Raw genomic sequence first — 17,955 nt, forward strand, 5'->3', positions numbered from 1 at the left:
GCCAGTGGACCCGAGTTTTAGGGTCCTTTTGAAAGCGTGTTCCCCCAGTGCTCACAACCAAGCTGGCACCACCATTTTCTGGAGGATGGGTGCTGGTCACCTCTGGGGACCACATAAAATGAGGTATTTGGAGTTGAAACCCTGAGCCCAGGCCTGGGCTGTGGGCACAACCCCAAGGCCAAAGCAAGACCCATGAATGACCTGCCACGGCCGGCTGGCCCTCCTGCTCAGCATCCTTACCCCCCAGGTGACAGCTGAGGACATGGATCATATGGACAATTCCCCTGTTCATCTGACCTAGGGGACACCCCGTGCTAGCCCTTTTGGGGCCCTTTCCTCAAGACATTTTCTTTACGCTCGTGGAAAATTGGTATAATAAGTACACAAATATGTGAGCTCGAGGGTGTGCATGGCGCCCCTTTGATGGGGCTCCTCCAAGCACCACAGAAGCTGCCCAGCCCTGCACATGGCACTGACCCTGTGCTCCGACCAATGAACTGAGTCTGCAGTCTGGGATGTCAGCCAGGCCCATTCCAGTGCAGAGGCCCCTCGGGGGCTGGTCCTTCTACAGACCAGGTCTGCAGCTTCAGCTGCTCTCGACAAGAGGGCTGGGGAGCCTCTGGGTAATGAGGCAAAATGGCCAGGCATTGACTACAGAATGGGGGGAAGCTTCCCCATAAAAATGAACATTTAATTAAAAATTAGCAGAATGTTAGATTAAATATCACCAACTTACATCTACATATTATTTGGTGAGAGTCATTGAGACAAAATGCAGTGTCCTGAAGGTGTGCAGATTCTAATTTCCCTGCTAAGGGTGCTGCTTCATGTGCATATAATGATTATGTTCTACCACCTCTGCCTTAACTGTCCCTCACTTGCAGAGGGTCTGGGCCACTCATGCTGAGGTTCCTGAGGGGCTTGGGAGTTTCGCAGCCCCCTCCCTTCTGCCTGCGCTTCCCAGCAGGAGGTTCAAGCTTCCTAGGCTCTCTATAGAATCCCAGGAGAACATAGCAGCTGGGCTCCGAGGGAAGGATTTTGGGAGTACATGGGGCATGGGGGAAGACAGAAGGAGAAACTAGACCCTGGTGTCAGGATTGCGGTGGACAGAGGCGCCCTGGGAGGAGAGGAAGTGCGGTGCACACCTGAGCGTCCTCTGCCACCTTCTCTATGACAGAGAGTGGAGGGGACGCAGCGAGGGGGTATTCCCAGGATGGGGAGACATACGTGTCTTCGTAGTAGTAGAGAAAGCAACCAGGAGAGAGGGGAGGGTTAAAAGCAAGGCCAGAGGGTGGGGTGGAGGTGCGGGTGGGGGGTGGGCCTTCAACAGGAGGCAGCCCCACCCCCGAGACTGGGTAAGGAGAAGAAATATTGGGAAGAACATTTAACGAGGTGAGCAGTGCTCCTGACGCAGTGTGAACCGACAAGAGCACACGCGACTCTACGATCAGTACAAACGTCTGTGTGCACGAACACACTCGCATGTTTCTGTATAGAGATGGGGGGCGGGGGAAGGACGCAGGGACACAGACGACACAAGAGTCACCCCAACTCTTGATGGGTGATTTAATTTTCTTCTTTAAAATTCTCTATATTTTCTAAAATTTTAATAGTGATTATGTGTGGCTTAAGAATTGGAAAAAATCCATAAATACTACTTAAAATTATGTTCTTTGGTGAATTATTTTCCTTTCTTGCCCAGAACATCTGTGCATATTGATTTCTTGTATGACGTGGAGAGAGAAGGGGAGTCCTGTGAAGTGGTGTTTACAGAATGACTTGTTTTGCATTAAGGGATTATGTTCTTTGGTGAATTATTTTCCTTTCTTGCCCAGAACATCTGTGCATATTGATTTCTTGTATGACATGGAGAGAGAAGGGGAGTCCTGTGAAGTGGTGTTTACAGAATGACTTGTTTTGCATTAAGGGGACCAGTGTCATTGGGGCTGTGCACCTCTGGACATACTGGTGCTCATCCTCCGCTCAGGGCCATCTGGGTCAAGGAAGGAAGGAGAAGCATTTGGCTTCCACATGCCCTCCAGGTGTTGGGGTAAATTGGAGTGGGCACTTACTGGGCAGTGGTGCCCGGCTCAAACTGCCTGAATGTCTGCCTGGGAGAAGCTGTGTCCTGGGCAGTGTGCCCAGGGGCATCACCTCCCACTGAGGGGGTGAAATGTAGGTAAGTTCTGAAGAACCACGTTGGGGAGCAGCAGGGAGAGCCTCCCCGCAACCCTGGGAAGGGCTGGAGGAGGAGGAAGCGAGTGGCAGGGACGTCCACCTGTACTGCTCTGAGCTGGAGCGGACAGCCACCAGGCTGAGCCAGGTCATCAGGGCTCCACTCCCAGCTCTAACCTTGCCAGGCTCACCAGGGGCAAAAAGAAAGTTAGCATTAAATCATCTCCAGAGGTTGATTCTCCTCTGTCAGGTCGAAGGAGAAGTTGGAAGGGCCATGGGGAGTGCCTGGGGCAGAAAAAAGATGAAATAATATACTCAGCTGTAAGCTTATGCCAAGCTTGACTATGACATGGAGATTTTATTAGCTGGCAGCAATGTGCAAGGCGAATTGGACAAAGGAAGTCATAATGTAAAGCATTATTGTTAACAATCCATAATTCTCATGAAAAATAAAATGATCCATATGACAACGATTGTGGAATTAGTAGGAGTTCTGTGTCCAGCCACTGGTTACTAGTCAGGATGACATGGCCTTTTAATATCAAAAGATCACTGACTGTATGGGCTGTGTACAAGGCACGGTAGCAGGCACAGAGAATACTCTAACGTGACAAGGCATGACATGACATGACAGCAGAATGCAACATAATAAAATATAATGCTATAAAAATAAAACTTAGTGACTGCCCTAGGTGTGCTCGTAGTTGATGGGTGAGCCATCACTAAAATGCCATAACAAAGCCCTGGAGAGCCCCAAGGAGGGGGAATTAACTTTGCCGGCAGGAGCAGGAGAGCACTGAAGAAGGGGCAGAGGACGAGGAACATTTCCACTTCCTGGAGAGCTCTGACCCGTCAGCCTCAAGCCCAGCTATCACCCCAGGAGACCTATTTAACAACCTTGGGCTGCAGAATCTTGGCTTTTACACTCAACAGTCTTGACAACCCTAATGCCACCCCCATGGCTCATGGCTGACATGTATCCCAAGCCACAGCGAAAACATGGATGCAAGATGCCCTGAGCAAGCTTCCCTGGAGCACCCTGGAGGATCTAGGAAAGCAGCTGGCTCCTCCCCAGCAAGTGCCAGGGCTCAGAGACCCAACCAGAGAAGCCCCAAGGGCTGCAGGAAACCACATGGTTACCAAATGTGGCCTGATGGAGAGGGACGGAACAGAGGTGCAGCCAAGCAGAAGGCAGCGCCATTACCAGGGTTACCCTTGGTGATCCTTGAAGCTGCAGTGGCTTCTATGAATGCATTATCTTTATTATTTAAAAAAGGATTTGTGTGTTCCTGTTGTGGGCTGTGTATCCACAGGTATTAATGGGATAGGTGGTGGGTGAAGGCTGTGACTGTTATTTTATACTGAGATGGTCCAGGCACTGACATAGGAATCGTATGATCCTGCTAAAGCCAGCATCACCCAGGCTCCAGCCGCAGTGCACCTGAAATGTCTGCTGGGCAGCTGCACCCTTAGACAACGAGCCCTGGCCATAGTGGACATTCCCAGCTCTGATCGCCTGTCCCAGGATGTCGGAGCCAAATGGGGATAAAAAAGGAGGGAGGGAGGAAGAGGCGGTAGCTTAAGGAGAGACAATGAAGCATGCTTTTCTTTTGGTATCTTGTTGAAAATATCGTGGTTTCTATACTGCAGCAGGACAAACGAACCACGACTTATCTTTCACAATTGCATACTGACTTCTTGTTAACTTGACAGTACCTTTAATATTTCTGTTTTGTGCTCCCTTTTCCCTTTTCTTACACTACCCTTATGGCCAGGTCGGTAACCTGTAGGCAAAATAGTAATTCTCATTCCAGGACATCATGTAGAGCCTCATAAGACCTGCCATCAGAGGCTTCCTCTCCAACAGGTGAGGAGTCAGCAGTTCAGAGAGGGACATTGCCACGCCTGGGGACACACAGCTAGCCAGTGCCAGAAGCAGCAGTCAGACACAGTTGTCCCAATGCATAGTTCAGGAGCCTCTGTGTTGCATCAGCCCTTTTGAAATCAAGATTTTGTTTAAATCTATAAATTTCTGGGTGGTATAGAGTGAAATTAAAAGATGATTTGCTATCGGTATAGCATAACTCCTTTGGTGTATCTGTTAGGGTAGGGGGAGTTTAGATGTTCCTTTCAGAGGCCTTTTATAACAAAGTCAGATTTGGTGATAATTTAATGGTATCCAATGAATCAGCATCTCCCAAGAAGCTTGGTTGGCCACTCCCCACCTTTTGGGGACTTTGGAACTAAGTGATGTTTTAGGATCACTGGGGACATCATGCTAACCAGCAGCAGCCATCTGACTGTGTACACTCCTGCTCTTGGTCTCTGTGACAGCTGCAGGATGGGTGGAAAACCAACTGACATCTTATTGGTGACAACTTGCAGCCTCAGCATCTAAACCTCACACTGGTAGTCAGCTCCTGGCTTTATCCAAAGTCTCTGGAAAATTTGCTAGATGCTGGTGCTAGAGCCATGATAACATGGGGAGAGAGGCAGGCTCGGTGGCAGGAGTACAGCCTCAGCATCTAAACCTCACACTGGTAGTCAGCTCCTGGCTTTATCCAAAGTCTCTGGAAAATTCGCTAGATGCTGGTGCTAGAGCCATGATAACATGGGGAGAGAGGCAGGCTCGGTGGCAGGAGTCTGCGGAATTAAGCTTGTTCCCTGCAAGGAAATTAGGCAGAATCAACTAAAGCCATGGGCAACTGAGGCAAAGGGAGAGTATTAATGCTGGATGATAGAAAGTCAGAAAGAAAGTGGACTAGCAGTTACAAGCAATAGCACTACCAAAAAAATCCCGCAACTGTAACTTGGGAAAGACAATAAGGAAATGAATGATGTTGCAAAAATATCTGAATTCCTCACCAAATGACTTTATTAAATCAGTCTTTAATGAGGCCATTGCAGGGAGGCAGAACGGACGGGCAGGAAGTGCTGATGGGTACAACTCTTGCTAAGAGGCCACCCTGACAACTAGGCGGGAATAAATCAGCAAGGGTGGATTCCATGTCTTCAGTTATTAAGGAATCAGCTAATGAATTTACCAAACTTTTGGCAGTTATTTTAAAGGCAAAGGGAATTAGGGAGGTGATGCATAGACAGGCTACTGATCTTTAAAGCGAAAGTTAAAGGAGGTCAGGGAACTGCGTGCTATCATTGCACGTCCCAGGCAGTGAGAGAAGTTTTGCATTTGGTGACTTCCAGGTTGAAACTAACTTTAAATGATGCAAAATGTTGGGAGATGTTTTAATGATCAGCTGCAGGCCAGAATATGGCCATTGTTAAGAATCCGAACCAGGCCAAAACTTGACAGTTTCACTCAAGGCAAGTGTCAATTTTCTGAGTCTATGTGGGCCAGCATAATCTGTAGGAAAGTTCCGCAGAGCAAAAGCATTCCAACACTCAAGAAAGACAGGAAAGATTAAAAAAAGACAACCTCAAACTCATGTTAGCAAACCCCAAACTCCATGTTCTCATTTAGTCCTACAGTCTGCCAAATACGCAACAGATCCAGTTTACAGATGAAAAAACAGAGGCTCCGAGAGGTAAGCGCTTTACCCAGAGGGACAAAACCCTCCTGGGCTGCCTCGATGTCATATTCTGGAGGGCAGAGAAGGAGACCGTGAGGAACCAGGGCTTGGGAGGCGGCTGGCCGAGGCTAGCGCAGAGGCGAGAGGAGGCTCCACTGTCCCCTGCCCCAACCTGTGTCTCGGCATCAGCAGGCCTAGGGGACGGGCCACAGTGGGCTGAGTGGAACCAGGGTCCCAGCCCGAGTGAGATCTGGGAGATGTTACCTTTTGTGCAGGTGGTGGGAGGAAGAGCAAGGTCTAGGCAGAGCTGGCCACCTGCTCCTCAGGCCTCCGAGGATGCGATGGGAGGGGAGGGGACCTAGACAGTGTCAGATATGGGGGCTCTCCTGGCCAGCCCCCACCACACAGCTCTGCACACAGTTCCAGTGAAACCACTCATCCTTCCTGGCTGCAGCTCCCAAGGCCAAGCCCTCACACTGACCCCGAGGGGCTGCACTGAGCTGCGGCTAAGATTTGTCCCCAAGTCCCACAGCCTGTCACTTCATTAACAAGGGGATTGGGGCGTTGAGAAGAGCCTGGGCCTGTGGTGAGGCCCCAAGGCAGGGCCGCTGTAGCCATCCAGGGCTCAAAGGGACTCTGTGTGTGGGTATGGGATGGGAGCAGTGAACAAAGTCCTACTGAATGTTCTATCTCTGATCTTGCCCTTTTAAGGCCCAGGTGGAGCTGGTGGGGTTGGAGTGGGAGGACCTATGGTTGAACCTCCTTCCTGTCTCAGGTGAGCTCATCCTCTCAGCTGCGTCCCTAACTGCTGCTCAGGGGGACAAAAGAAAATTCCAGTGGCAGCAGGCCAGGAAGGGCCCGGCAGGTCTTCATGTCAAAGGACTAGGAGTGCACCCCATGCTCTGGCCCCTCCATACTTGCGGGGGCGCCTCCCACTCAAAAGATTAAAGTCTGATAAAGATCTTTTAATGAAACACGGTGTTTGCAGAGCCTCATCGTGAAGGGATGATGGCAAGGCCTCATCGTGGGAGAAGACGCCGGCATTCCACCCTGATATTCTGGAGCTCTGTGTGCTTGTTATTTTATTCTTTGCTGCCGTGTCTCGGCATCAGCAGGCCTAGGGGACGGGCCACAGTGGGCTGAGTGGAACCAGGGTCCCAGCCCGAGTGAGATCTGGGAGATGTTACCTTTTGTGCAGGTGGTGGGAGGAAGAGCAAGGTCTAGGCAGAGCTGGCCACCTGCTCCTCAGGCCTCCGAGGATGCGATGGGAGGGGAGGGGACCTAGACAGTGTCAGATATGGGGGCTCTCCTGGCCAGCCCCCACCACACAGCTCTGCACACAGTTCCAGTGAAACCACTCATCCTTCCTGGCTGCAGCTCCCAAGGCCAAGCCCTCACACTGACCCCGAGGGGCTGCACCGAGCTGTGGCTAAGATTTGTCCCCAAGTCCCACAGCCTGTCACTTCATTAAGAAGGGGATGGGGGCGTTGAGAAGAGCCTGGGCCTGTGGTGAGGCCCCAAGGCAGGGCCACTGTAGCCATCCAGGGCTCAAAGGGACTCTGTGTGTTTGTATGGGATGGGAGCAGTGAACAAAGTCCTACTGAATGTTCTATCTCTGATCTTGCCCTTTTAAGGCCCACGTGGAGCTGGTGGGGTTGGAGTGGGAGGACCTATGGTTGAACCTCCTTCCTGTGTCAGGTGAGCTCATCCTCTCAGCTGCGTCCCTAACTGCTGCTCAGGGGGACAAAAGAAAATTCCAGTGGCAGCAGGCCAGGAAGGGCCTGGCAGGTCTTCATGTCAAAGGACTAGGAGTGCACCCCATGCTCCTCTCATTTGTGGTTGCAAGATGGCAAAGGGGCAGCACCCCCTAGCAACCACCTCTGCGGCTTGGCTGGACATGGTGAGATGCCCAAGGCTGTCCCACAGAAGGCTGTGAGCAGCTGCACAGGCCCAGGTCCCCCGAGGTGGCTCTGAGAACCCTGAAAACTGGGCTGAGATGGTGGCAGAGTTGCCAGTGTGGGCGCCCTTCCTGGTGCTGGTACTTTATGAAATCTCCAGGCCTACAATAACTTTTCAAACAGCTGTAACTTCCCCAAGCAGTGGTCATCCTTCTTGGAGATGACCCTGTGTCTTGGGCTCTCATCTCTCTGGGTCAGGTTTACTAGGAAGCCAGGACTTAGGAGGGCTGCTGCTGAGTGAAGGCTGCTCTGGCCACTGGCTGTGGGCAGAGGGCCACATGGTATTTACTTGATCCAGCCACCTGGGCCCCTGTCCCCCACCTTCCATCTCACTCCGCACACACTGGTGACTGAATGGAAGCAGAAATCTGCAGGGGGTGGCATCAAGGATTCTACAACCAGAGCTGCTCTGGCCGCTGGCTGTGGGCAGAGGGCCGCATGGCATTTACTTGATCCAGCCACCCGGGCCCCTGTCCCCCACCTTCCATCTCACTCCGCAAACACTGGTGACTGAATGGAAGCAGAAATCTGCAGGGGGTGGCATCAAGGATTCTACAACCAGTGGCGCCACAGGTGGGCCTACCTATGTGGTGGCAGATCCAGATCCAGATGGCGCGGACCCTTTCCAGGTCACTGTGGGCCTCCTGGAGCAGGTCACTCACCAGCTCGTCCAGGCCACTCTTGACTGTCACCTGGGGAGCAGGCAGGGTGTGCTGTATCAGGGCCTGGAGGAGGGCTGAGGGGAGCCCAGCCTTTCCTGGCTGTCCTGCGCCCTCCTGCTCTCCCCCCTTAAAATGCCCTCCTAGTCCTTCCCCAGCCCTGCCCATGCCTGGCCCCCCTTCCTGTGGGGCTCCCCTCTGCTCCCACTCCTCATCTCCCATCTGCTCCTTGACCCACCAGAGGCTGGCTGAGGCCTCCAGCCTTCTCCGAGCGGCCCCTCTGGAAGTAAGAAGCGCCCGATGCTGAAGCAGCAGAAATGCGTCTGTCCTAACCTCACTTAACCCGGCTGCAGGGCTCACACTGTTGACCGTGCCTGCCGCAGGAGCTCGTCCCTGGACCTTCCGGGACTCTGACCCTTCCTGGGCGTGCCCCAGCCTCTTTGGTGTCTCTAGGCTCTCTGGACTCCTCCTGCCCTCCCCAGTATGACACTCATCCTCTGGCTTCAGCACTGAACTAAATCTGATGACTCTCAATCAGCGTTTCCTGCCCAGTGGGCACTTTCAGTGGATGTGCCACACATACTAGAGCCCATCATGCCCCACACAAACTCATTCTCCCCCAAAACTTGCTTCTCCTCCCCTGCTCCTCATGGTGAGGCACTGCCCGCCCTCCATAACTCCGTCCCACCACCTGGGAGCCCCTCTCCCCACGTCCCACCCACTCCGCACACTGGTGATGGAGCTTCTTTCCTTCTGCCTCCAGCGCTGGCCTTTCTGCTCTACTCTGTCCTCGATGGCCCACTCAATCCAGGTCATATCTTTTGCTGGGACAGCTAGATGCCCCCAACTGATGTCCCTGACTCCAACCTGACTTTCTTGATCCATGCACTTGCCCACCCACTCATCATTTCTGCAAACAAGGTGCCCAAGTACCTACTATGTGCCAGCCACAGGGTGGTCTTTCTCATACTGCCCGAGGTCCTAGGATGGCTCACTCTGACTTTAAAAAGGAGGTCCCAGTGCCCTGGCCCTCCTATCCGATTCTCTGTGCCAAGGCTCCTGTCTCGTTCCCAGCTGCTATGACCCCCATGTGTCCCTAGAGCTTCAGCTCTTCATCTGCCCCTCTCATCCCCCTTCCAGACTTGCCCAGGCCCAGCAGTGAACATCTCTCCAGAGGTGAGTGTGGCTGTAGTCACAGTGGCTCTGCCATCTGCATCTACTGTCTTCCCCCTCCTCACCCTCCCTTCCTTCATGTGCACAGGAGGGTCCTGGAGAGACGTTTTGCTGCCCTGGGTTGGAGAACTCCAACCACCTTGGGGTGCCCAGGGCCAGAGGGCCAGCTGTCCTACCTGCGAGGCATAAGTGTCCAGTGCCTCAAACTGCCGCAGGTCCAGTGGCATGGACTTCAGGCTGGACCGGTCCCAGGGGTAGGCTGCAAATGCAGGGATACTCATTCAATAGCTGAGACCCATGGAAGGGGCCACCTGGCCCAGGCCTGGCTGTCTCTTTGAGGAGCTGTGGCTGCCGACTATTAATACAATTCCCAAAGCCTGAACACTGCTCTCAAGAGCTATTTCTCCTAGAAGGGTTCCTTAGTCAAATTAGTTTGGGAACTATGGCAACTCCTATTAGTCCTCTTGGAGATCTGCAGGGAACATAAACCTATTTACCTATTTACCTGGGAAGTCAGCAGAAAATAACTGGCTTAATGTCAGTTAACCCAGCAGTCCCCGGACATATGGATGATGGAATCTCCTTCTCCCCATCATTTAGTTTTCTGCAGATTCCCTGTTATTTTTTTCCAGGAATGAGTGCTTGCTCTATGGGAAGTGTCCAGGCAGTGCTGCTAGTCCCTGACAAGCTCAAGGAAGGAGGGTCTGTGCGATGGCCTTGGTGTTGGGTTGGAGGCAGCACAGAACACTACCGTGGGTGTAGGAGGAGGGCTTGGCGAGGCTGGGCCACCTGGGTCTTCTAGGGTGAAGTGTATTTGGCACCCACATAGGTTTCCTCCCTTGCCCATGGTCAGCTGAGACCAGAGCACCTCAAGAAAACCAGCTGTGGGTGGTGGTGTTCTGGTAATAGGCCCCTGAGGGACCTCTGGGCTGGGAGAGGGAGATGTGCTGGTGGGGCCCCCCGGGAACAGCAGGAAGCTTGGGAAGAGCAGAGTGATGTGAGACAGTGCCCTGCACGGGCACTGCAGGGCTGCACGGGCCTGTGCTCCAGCCTGGGCCTGGCCTCCCCCTCACTGGGGGCTCTGAACCACCATCTAGCCTCAAGGGCACACCTATGGAACTCCTGGGAGCATGGATGAGATGGTGGATCATGTTGTGAGGCTAGTGTCCCACTGCTGTCTGGGAGGGGGAAGGGTGTGGGGCTCCTCTGTAGGAATTGCAGGAGCAGGGGTATGTGGCCTCCGTGCCCAGTGGGGTGGGGGTGCAGCTCATTTACCCACACTTCCCTCAGGACTGCCCTTGACTGTGAGGGCCCCTTACTTTGGTCCCACAGACCCAAGAGATGTGACGAGAGGGTGGGGAGGGTTGTGTCACCTTTGGCCCTGGCCCCAGCTGCTCCATGACCCTCTTCTGTTGAGAAGCAATGCCAGCTTGTCAGGGAGTTGGCCAGTGTCTGAACCCCGGGCCTCCAGTCCAGGTTAGCTGTCAGGAGTAGGACACATGGATCCTTCTGCACTTCCCCACTGCTCCACAGTCCCCTCCTGTTAGGAACCAGGCCTTCTTCCTTCTCAACCCCAGACTGAATCCAGCACATTCTCCAAGGCCACCTCACGCTGCTCCCTCCCTCACACTGCAGCCCTGGGGGGTTGGTCCCTTCAACCAGAAGCCTCTGACTGAGTCCTGGTCATGTCACTTGCTCTGACAGCTCCAGGATGTGAGGCTGTTCCTTTCCAGGGGAGGGTCAGGAGTATGGGGGGTGGGTGGGCTGTGCAAGCCTCACCCAGCAGCCAACCCTTCTTTTCTCCACTCTTCTGCTCCTCATCCTGGACTCCTCCTAAGCCTTTTATGCTGCACAATCTTACATTAGAACTCCCTTGAGGCCCAACACTGTTCAGACCACACTTACTGCTCTGGTGCTGGAGCTGACGTTTCTTGCCTGGCCAACATCACTTAGGTCACATCAACCCCAGCCTGTGTGGGCCAAGTGCACCCATCCCCCAGCCAGCCAGTCCCTCGGGGGTGGGGGGGTGGGGATACCTGGCCCCTGCTGAGTCCCCACTTCCCAGTGCCTTCTTCCCCCACTGAGTCTGACTTCTGCCATCCTCTGACAAGAGCCATCAGGGAGCCCTAAGTGGATATGAAGTGACTCGCACATTTAACAGGTTTCCACCCAGTATAGCCCTGCAAAGGAGGACTCCCCTTCCCCCATTTCAAAGAGAGATGGCATTTCTAAAAAGGGATCGAAAACTCTGTTACTAGTCTCCTCCTTTCTTGGTTCCATTTTACAATATCTGAACATTAAAAATACCCATAATGATTTATGCCTCATTAAATCTACCTTCTGAGCAGATTATATAAGATCCAAATATGATTTTGCATACATATATTTAAAATACCAGTGGCATTAACTAAATTATTCTAATTTGAAAGCAAAATAATGGGAAGAAGTGATGAACTGTATCGAGCCTTAGAGCCACCTGGTCTACAGAGAGGGAAACTGAGGCCCAGGGAAGGCAAGTGAGGGGCAAAGCAGGATTTTATCTTAGACTGTCTGTCACCCCCTTCGGTGTTGCTTCCTCTGCCTCCCTCTGCCTATTCACACGCCTCCTATCTTACAGACATTTGGCATTTCACTTAAAGTTAACATGATTCTGAATTCTGTTTTTAGTGATTCCCCTAATGGGCTGCCTTGTTATCGGTGGGGTTGATGCTTTAGCGTTAGGATGGCGTCTGCTGTATGAGCTCTTTCTTTCTCCACTTGTGTCATGGCAGACATTGCTAATCAATCATGACGCTCTTCCCCCCGAACCCAGAGGTGGCCCCTGACTCTCAGCACAGTGCTCCAGGAAGCCATTGCCAATAGATTGGAGATTGGCTCACGAGACTAAAGCCATCTGCTGTCTTGAGAATGGCCCTGGAGAAGGCCCTGGAACTTACCATGAGCATCTTTCCCTCCAGGCTGCCGGGGTCTTGTGTTTCCATTTTTATCGCCTTGTAAACCTACAATATCCCAAAGATCAGAGGTAGAGACACTTGAGAAGATACAGAAATGCCAGCATGGACCATTCTCTGTGTGGTGTTCCTTGCTTCTGACGCCTCCTCTTCACTCTCTTTCCATAGCCTCTTTGCTCCCATCCCACCCAGCACTGAATTGCTGCTGGAATTGCTGTGAACTTCCTGGGGGGCACTGGGGAGACCGGAACCAGGGAGTGGATGACAAGAAAGGGAGCTGCAGTCTGCGAGCAGAGGTAGGCCCTGCTTCGACCTCACACTCTGGATTATCCAGTGGTCCTGCCTGGAGCCTGGTGCTCCTGCCCTCCTCTGAGTCCTCCTAGCATCCTGGAAGGCAGCCAGGGCTGCTGGGAGCACTGAACGATTCCCTGCGGCCAGATAACCCCAGGATGAGAACTGACCAGGGGTAAAAATGAAAATGGGGCTGGGGGTGTGGGGAAGGCTATTTACACAGAGCTTGAAAGCCAGAAAGGTCAAGTCATTATGGATGCAGGACTGTTAGGCAGAATGGTAGGCAATAGTTATTAGACTCCATGGGCAAAGGAGACGAGCTTTTCCTGCTGATTTAAAACCAGGTCAGGAAGATGGGGGTCCCAGCTGGAACAGGCTGACATTGGGGGTGGGGATGCCAAGGCAGGTGGTTTTATGCCCTGGAAGGCCGTGTTAGGCTGAAAGTATAGCAGAAGATTGCAAATGTACACAGGCCATTCTGAGAAACAGAGCTCCTTTTGTTTCTCACACCTACGTTTTGTTTCTACCTACACTCTTTGATAGAACGATGGGAGTTCAAATAGCAGCTAGCATTTATTGCGTACTTTCTGTGTCTGGCCTGGGCTTCATATTGACCACCTCATTTAAGCCCACAACAAAACTACAAGGGAGATTTATTTATTTTCCTCCTTTTGCAGGTGAAGAAACTGAGTCCAAACGAGAGGTCAAGCCACTTGCTGGAAGTCACAGCTGAGATGTGAAGCCAGCCAGTTGACCCCAATGCCTGCCCTCTCTTCAATGGACCACCCTCCTGAGACCCTGACTGCTGAGGACTGCAGGGCCAGATAGCCTTGGAGGACTTTGGCCACTGAGAGGACATGGAGAGGACTGGAGCCTCAGCTGTTCTGTAGCCTCCATTCCTCAGCTTGCATTCCTCCCAGGCCTCTGTGCAGCCATGAGATGGACCGATGCAGGGAGCAGGCTGAGAAGAGAGTGGTGGAGACAGCATGGGCCTGGGCCTGTGACCCTGCACCGAGGACAGCGAGGTGTGGTGGTCAGGACCACAGGCCTCTGAGTCAGATCCAGGTTCTGACCCAGCTCCTAGCCAGCTGACTTGGGTGGTCATTTCACCTCTCAAGCCTCACTTTCTAATCTAGAGAGTGGGGAAGATACTTGTATTATGTCAATGAGTTAAAAAGTTAATGAATGTAAGGCGCTTAGCCCTGGGCACACCAGTTTTTAAGCAGCCAACAAATGGCATCTAAATACAATGGTAGCCACGTACTTGCGATGAAATGCATCTTCAGCTAAACGCCCTGTGTCCCCCATGCCTGGTTCCAGAGACATAGAAGCGGTGGTGGCTGGATGTGGAGAGTCTCCCAGGAGGAAGCTGTGCTGCCTTGTACTTGCGATGAAATGCATCTTCAGCTAAACGCCCTGTGTCCCCCATGCCTGGTTCCGGAGACATAGAAGCGGTGGTGGCTGGATGTGGAGAGTCTCCCAGGAGGAAGCTGTGCTGCCTTTGCCTTTTTCGAGTTTGTAGGCCCATGTCACTCCTCCTCTGCCTTTGGAAGATGCCCATGCTGGGATCTGGCCCACCCAGCTGCCCTCCTTGCCAGCCCTCCACCATGAGCAGGCCTGTACGTACGTACGTTTAGCCAAGGAGAACTTCTTGAGCAGCTGGGGCATGGCGTCTTGGGGGTGGACCTCCACAGTCAGCTGCGTCCCTGCAAAGGAAGAGGAGGTAAATTTTCAGCTGGATGCTGCCAGGAAAGGGTGCAACATCCCATGACGATGTTTGAACAACAAAACACAATGGCTTTAGAGCTTTCTTTTGAATATACCAGTAATTCTTGTTTTTTAAAAAACCAAAACCGAAACAAACCAAGCAGACAGTTCCTAGATTCAGGCAAGATGGAGTAAGCCTACTCCAGCCTGCTTCTCCCACTGAATGCAACTATAAAACCTGGACAGATGCATGGGGCAACCATTTGAGGGCTCTGCGAAGTAAATGATAGAAGGCAGATTGGTGACGAAACCAGAATTTAAAGTATCACCAAGTTGGCCGTGAGCTCACCCTAGACTGTACTCAAAGGCATCCCCAAACCCAAAAGTCACAATGCATACATAGAAAAAGCACCCAAGAGAAACCATCTCTTTCTGACCTTAGGTGTGAGAAAGGGGACACCTAAGAATGAGAGAGAGCGCAAGGGAAATCCCCTGCTGTTTTTCTCCTGTTATTTCCTGACTCAGCCCCCAGGCAATTCTGTGGATAGCAGTGGCAGCAGTGGCTAGGCAGGCATCCGAGACTTTGAGGTGGGGATAACTCTTTTCTCCTACCAGAGAGGCTATGATCCTAAGAGTGTGGGGGCAAATACTCATTTTTTTCTCTCTCTGTTTTCTGCTGATTGGCGCCAGATACAGACAGAGTTGTGGGAAGTACATGGCAGAACAAGGAAATTAGAGCCCCAGCTTTTTGGCTGCAGGACCAGGAAGTGGATCAGGAAGAGGAGGGAGCTCAAGAGAGCAATTCCATAAAGTTATAGATGAACTGCTGTGGTCACCTCTGAGCTGTGCATGCACAGATCTCATCCTAAACATCATAGAACAGTCTTTGAGAACTAAACTATGGAGTAGACCAATGCCCAGGTCCCAGATTGCCCACTGGGTGGTGCACATGCAGGGCATATCTATATAGCACTGCAAAGGCTACAATCCAAAATTACTCATCATAGATAGACCCAGGAAAATCCCAATTTGAAAAGGAAAAGACAATCAACAGATGCCAACCCCATAATGACACAGATTTTGGAATGATCAAAGCTTTAAAACAGCCATGATAACCATGCTCCAAAAAGTGAGGGCAAACAATTTTGAAAACTAATGGAAAGATACAAAGTATCAGCAAAATATTAGAAGATATAAAAAAGAAACAAGTGAATATTTTAGAACTGAAAAATATAATAGTTTACAAATTCTCTGGATATGCTCAATAGCAAAATGGAGATGACAGAAGAAAGAGTCAGCAAACTTGAAGATAGATCAATAGACATTATCCAGTTTGAAAACAGAAAAAGTGAATAATACCTCAAGGATCTGTAGGACAAATACCTAATTGAAGTCTTGAAAGGAGAGGAGAAATAGAGTGGCACAGAAAGAATATTTGAGGAAATAACAAGAACTTTCAAAATTTAGTAAAAGACATAAACTTACAGATTCAAGATGCTCAACAAATCCCAAATAGGATAAACATAAGGAAATCCAAGTCCAGACATATTATAATCAAACTATTGAATACAAGAAAAAAATCTTTAAAGTAGCCAGTTAAAAGTGATATATATAGAATTGCTGCAGATTTCTCATCAGAGGGATGTGGAACAACATTTTCAAAGCACTGAAAGAAATAAACTGTCAACACAGAATTCTATATCCAGTAAAAATATCATTTAAGAATGAAGGTAAAATAAAGACACTCTTAGATAAAGTAAAACCAAGAAAATTTGTTACCAACAGACTCACTTCAAAAGAAATGTTAATGGAAGTTCTTCTAATGGAAGAGAAATGGTACCAGAGGAAAACTTGGAAGAGGAACAGAAATGGTAAATATCTAGGTAAATATATTACTCTATTCTCCTCTTAAGTTCTTTAAAATATGAATGATGGTTGAAAGCAATAATTATCACATTTTCTGATAGCTTTTCAATATATGTAGATATAAAATATGACAACAACTACATAAAGTGGGAGAGTAAAGATACCTATATGAAGGCAAAGTTTCCTCATACTACTTGAAATAATAATATTAATTATAATTAGACTGTAAAAAATTAAGTATGTATATCATAATACATATTAAAAGATCTATACAAAGAGATATAGTGAAAAACAATAGATAAATTTAAATGTAATTCTGAAAGGTATAAAAATAAAGAGAGCAGGAAAGGGGAAACAGGAACAAATAGAAAACAAATAAAAAGTAGAAGATCTGAATCCAAATGTATTAATAAGTACAGTAAGTATAAATGGTCTAAACACACTAATTAAAAATAGAGATTGTCAGAAAGGGTAAACAAGACTATATTCTGCTTCCAAGGATCCAACTTTAACTATTGAGGTATAGGTTGGTTAAAAGTAAAAAAAAAAAATGAATAAATAACAGAGATCTGAGTTGCTATATTAATATCAGACCAAGTAAATTTCAGAGGAAGGAAAATATTGGAGATAGAGGAATACTACACAATGGTAAATGAGTCAATTCACCAAGAAAACATAACAGTCATAGGTATGTATGTATCTAACCACAAGGGGCTGGCTGGTTAGCTCAGTTGACTACAGTGTCATGCTGACAACACCAAGGTCCAGGCCCAAGGTTTGATACCTGTACTGGCCAGCCACCAAAAAAACCCCCAAAAAACCAAAAAACCAAAAATATCACCAACCAACAAAAACAACAAAAGTTTTAAAATACATGAAAGCAGAACTGAACAGAGGAATGGACAAATCTACAATTTATAGTTAGAGATTTCACCACTCCTCTCTCAGTAATTGTCAGATTTAATAGGGAGGAAATCAGCAAATATATAAAAAGAATTGTACAACACTATCAACTAACAGGATTTATTTGCTCTTTATAAAATACTCCATTCAGTAACAGCAGAATATACATTCATTTCATTCATTTCCCATAGAATATTCACCAAAATAGGCTATATCCTGGGTCATAAAACAAACCTTAAAAACTTTAAAAACTGAAATCATACAAAGTTGTTCTCCGAACATAATGGAATTAAACTAGAACTAAAAAAACAGAAAGTAACTGGAAAATATCCAAACAGTTGAAAATTAAGTAACTTACTTCCAAATAATTCACAGATCAAAGAAGAAGCATCAAGGAAAATTAGAAAATATTCAAACTCAGCAAAAATGAAAATACAATATATCAAAATGTATGAGATGAATCCAAAGCTGTACTTCAAGTGAAATCTGCAGCATTAAATTTTTATATCAGAAAAGAAGAAAGGTCTCAAATCAACAATTTAAGCTTTTACCTTAAGAAGGTAGAGAAGTAAAAGAAAATTAAATCTAAAGCAAGCAGAAAAAAGGAAATGATAAAGATAAGTGAATAAAACAGTGAAATTAAAAACAATAACAATAGAGAATAATTGAGAAAACCAAAAACCGGTTCTTTGAAAAGATCAGTACAATTGATAAACCTTTAGCTAGAATGAACAAGAAAAAA

General features: G+C 49.1%; 1 protein-coding gene across 1 annotated transcript in view; it reads right to left on the reverse strand.

Annotated features, from left to right (window-relative positions):
• KY (kyphoscoliosis peptidase) overlaps positions 1-17,955 on the reverse strand; it is a 49,567-nt gene that overhangs the window by 5,504 nt on the left and 26,108 nt on the right. The window contains exons 5-9 of the mRNA XM_008568221.1: positions 14,369-14,443; positions 12,432-12,494; positions 9,672-9,754; positions 8,247-8,355; positions 7,770-7,923 (exon numbers count right to left, since the gene is read on the reverse strand). Coding sequence (XP_008566443.1) covers positions 7,770-7,923; positions 8,247-8,355; positions 9,672-9,754; positions 12,432-12,494; positions 14,369-14,443 — 484 coding nt within the window. The remainder of the gene's footprint in view (positions 1-7,769; positions 7,924-8,246; positions 8,356-9,671; positions 9,755-12,431; positions 12,495-14,368; positions 14,444-17,955) is intronic.

This window comes from Galeopterus variegatus, unplaced genomic scaffold (assembly GCF_000696425.1).
Source record: "Galeopterus variegatus unplaced genomic scaffold, G_variegatus-3.0.2 Scaffold388, whole genome shotgun sequence".
In the NCBI taxonomy this organism is placed as follows: domain Eukaryota; kingdom Metazoa; phylum Chordata; class Mammalia; order Dermoptera; family Cynocephalidae; genus Galeopterus; species Galeopterus variegatus.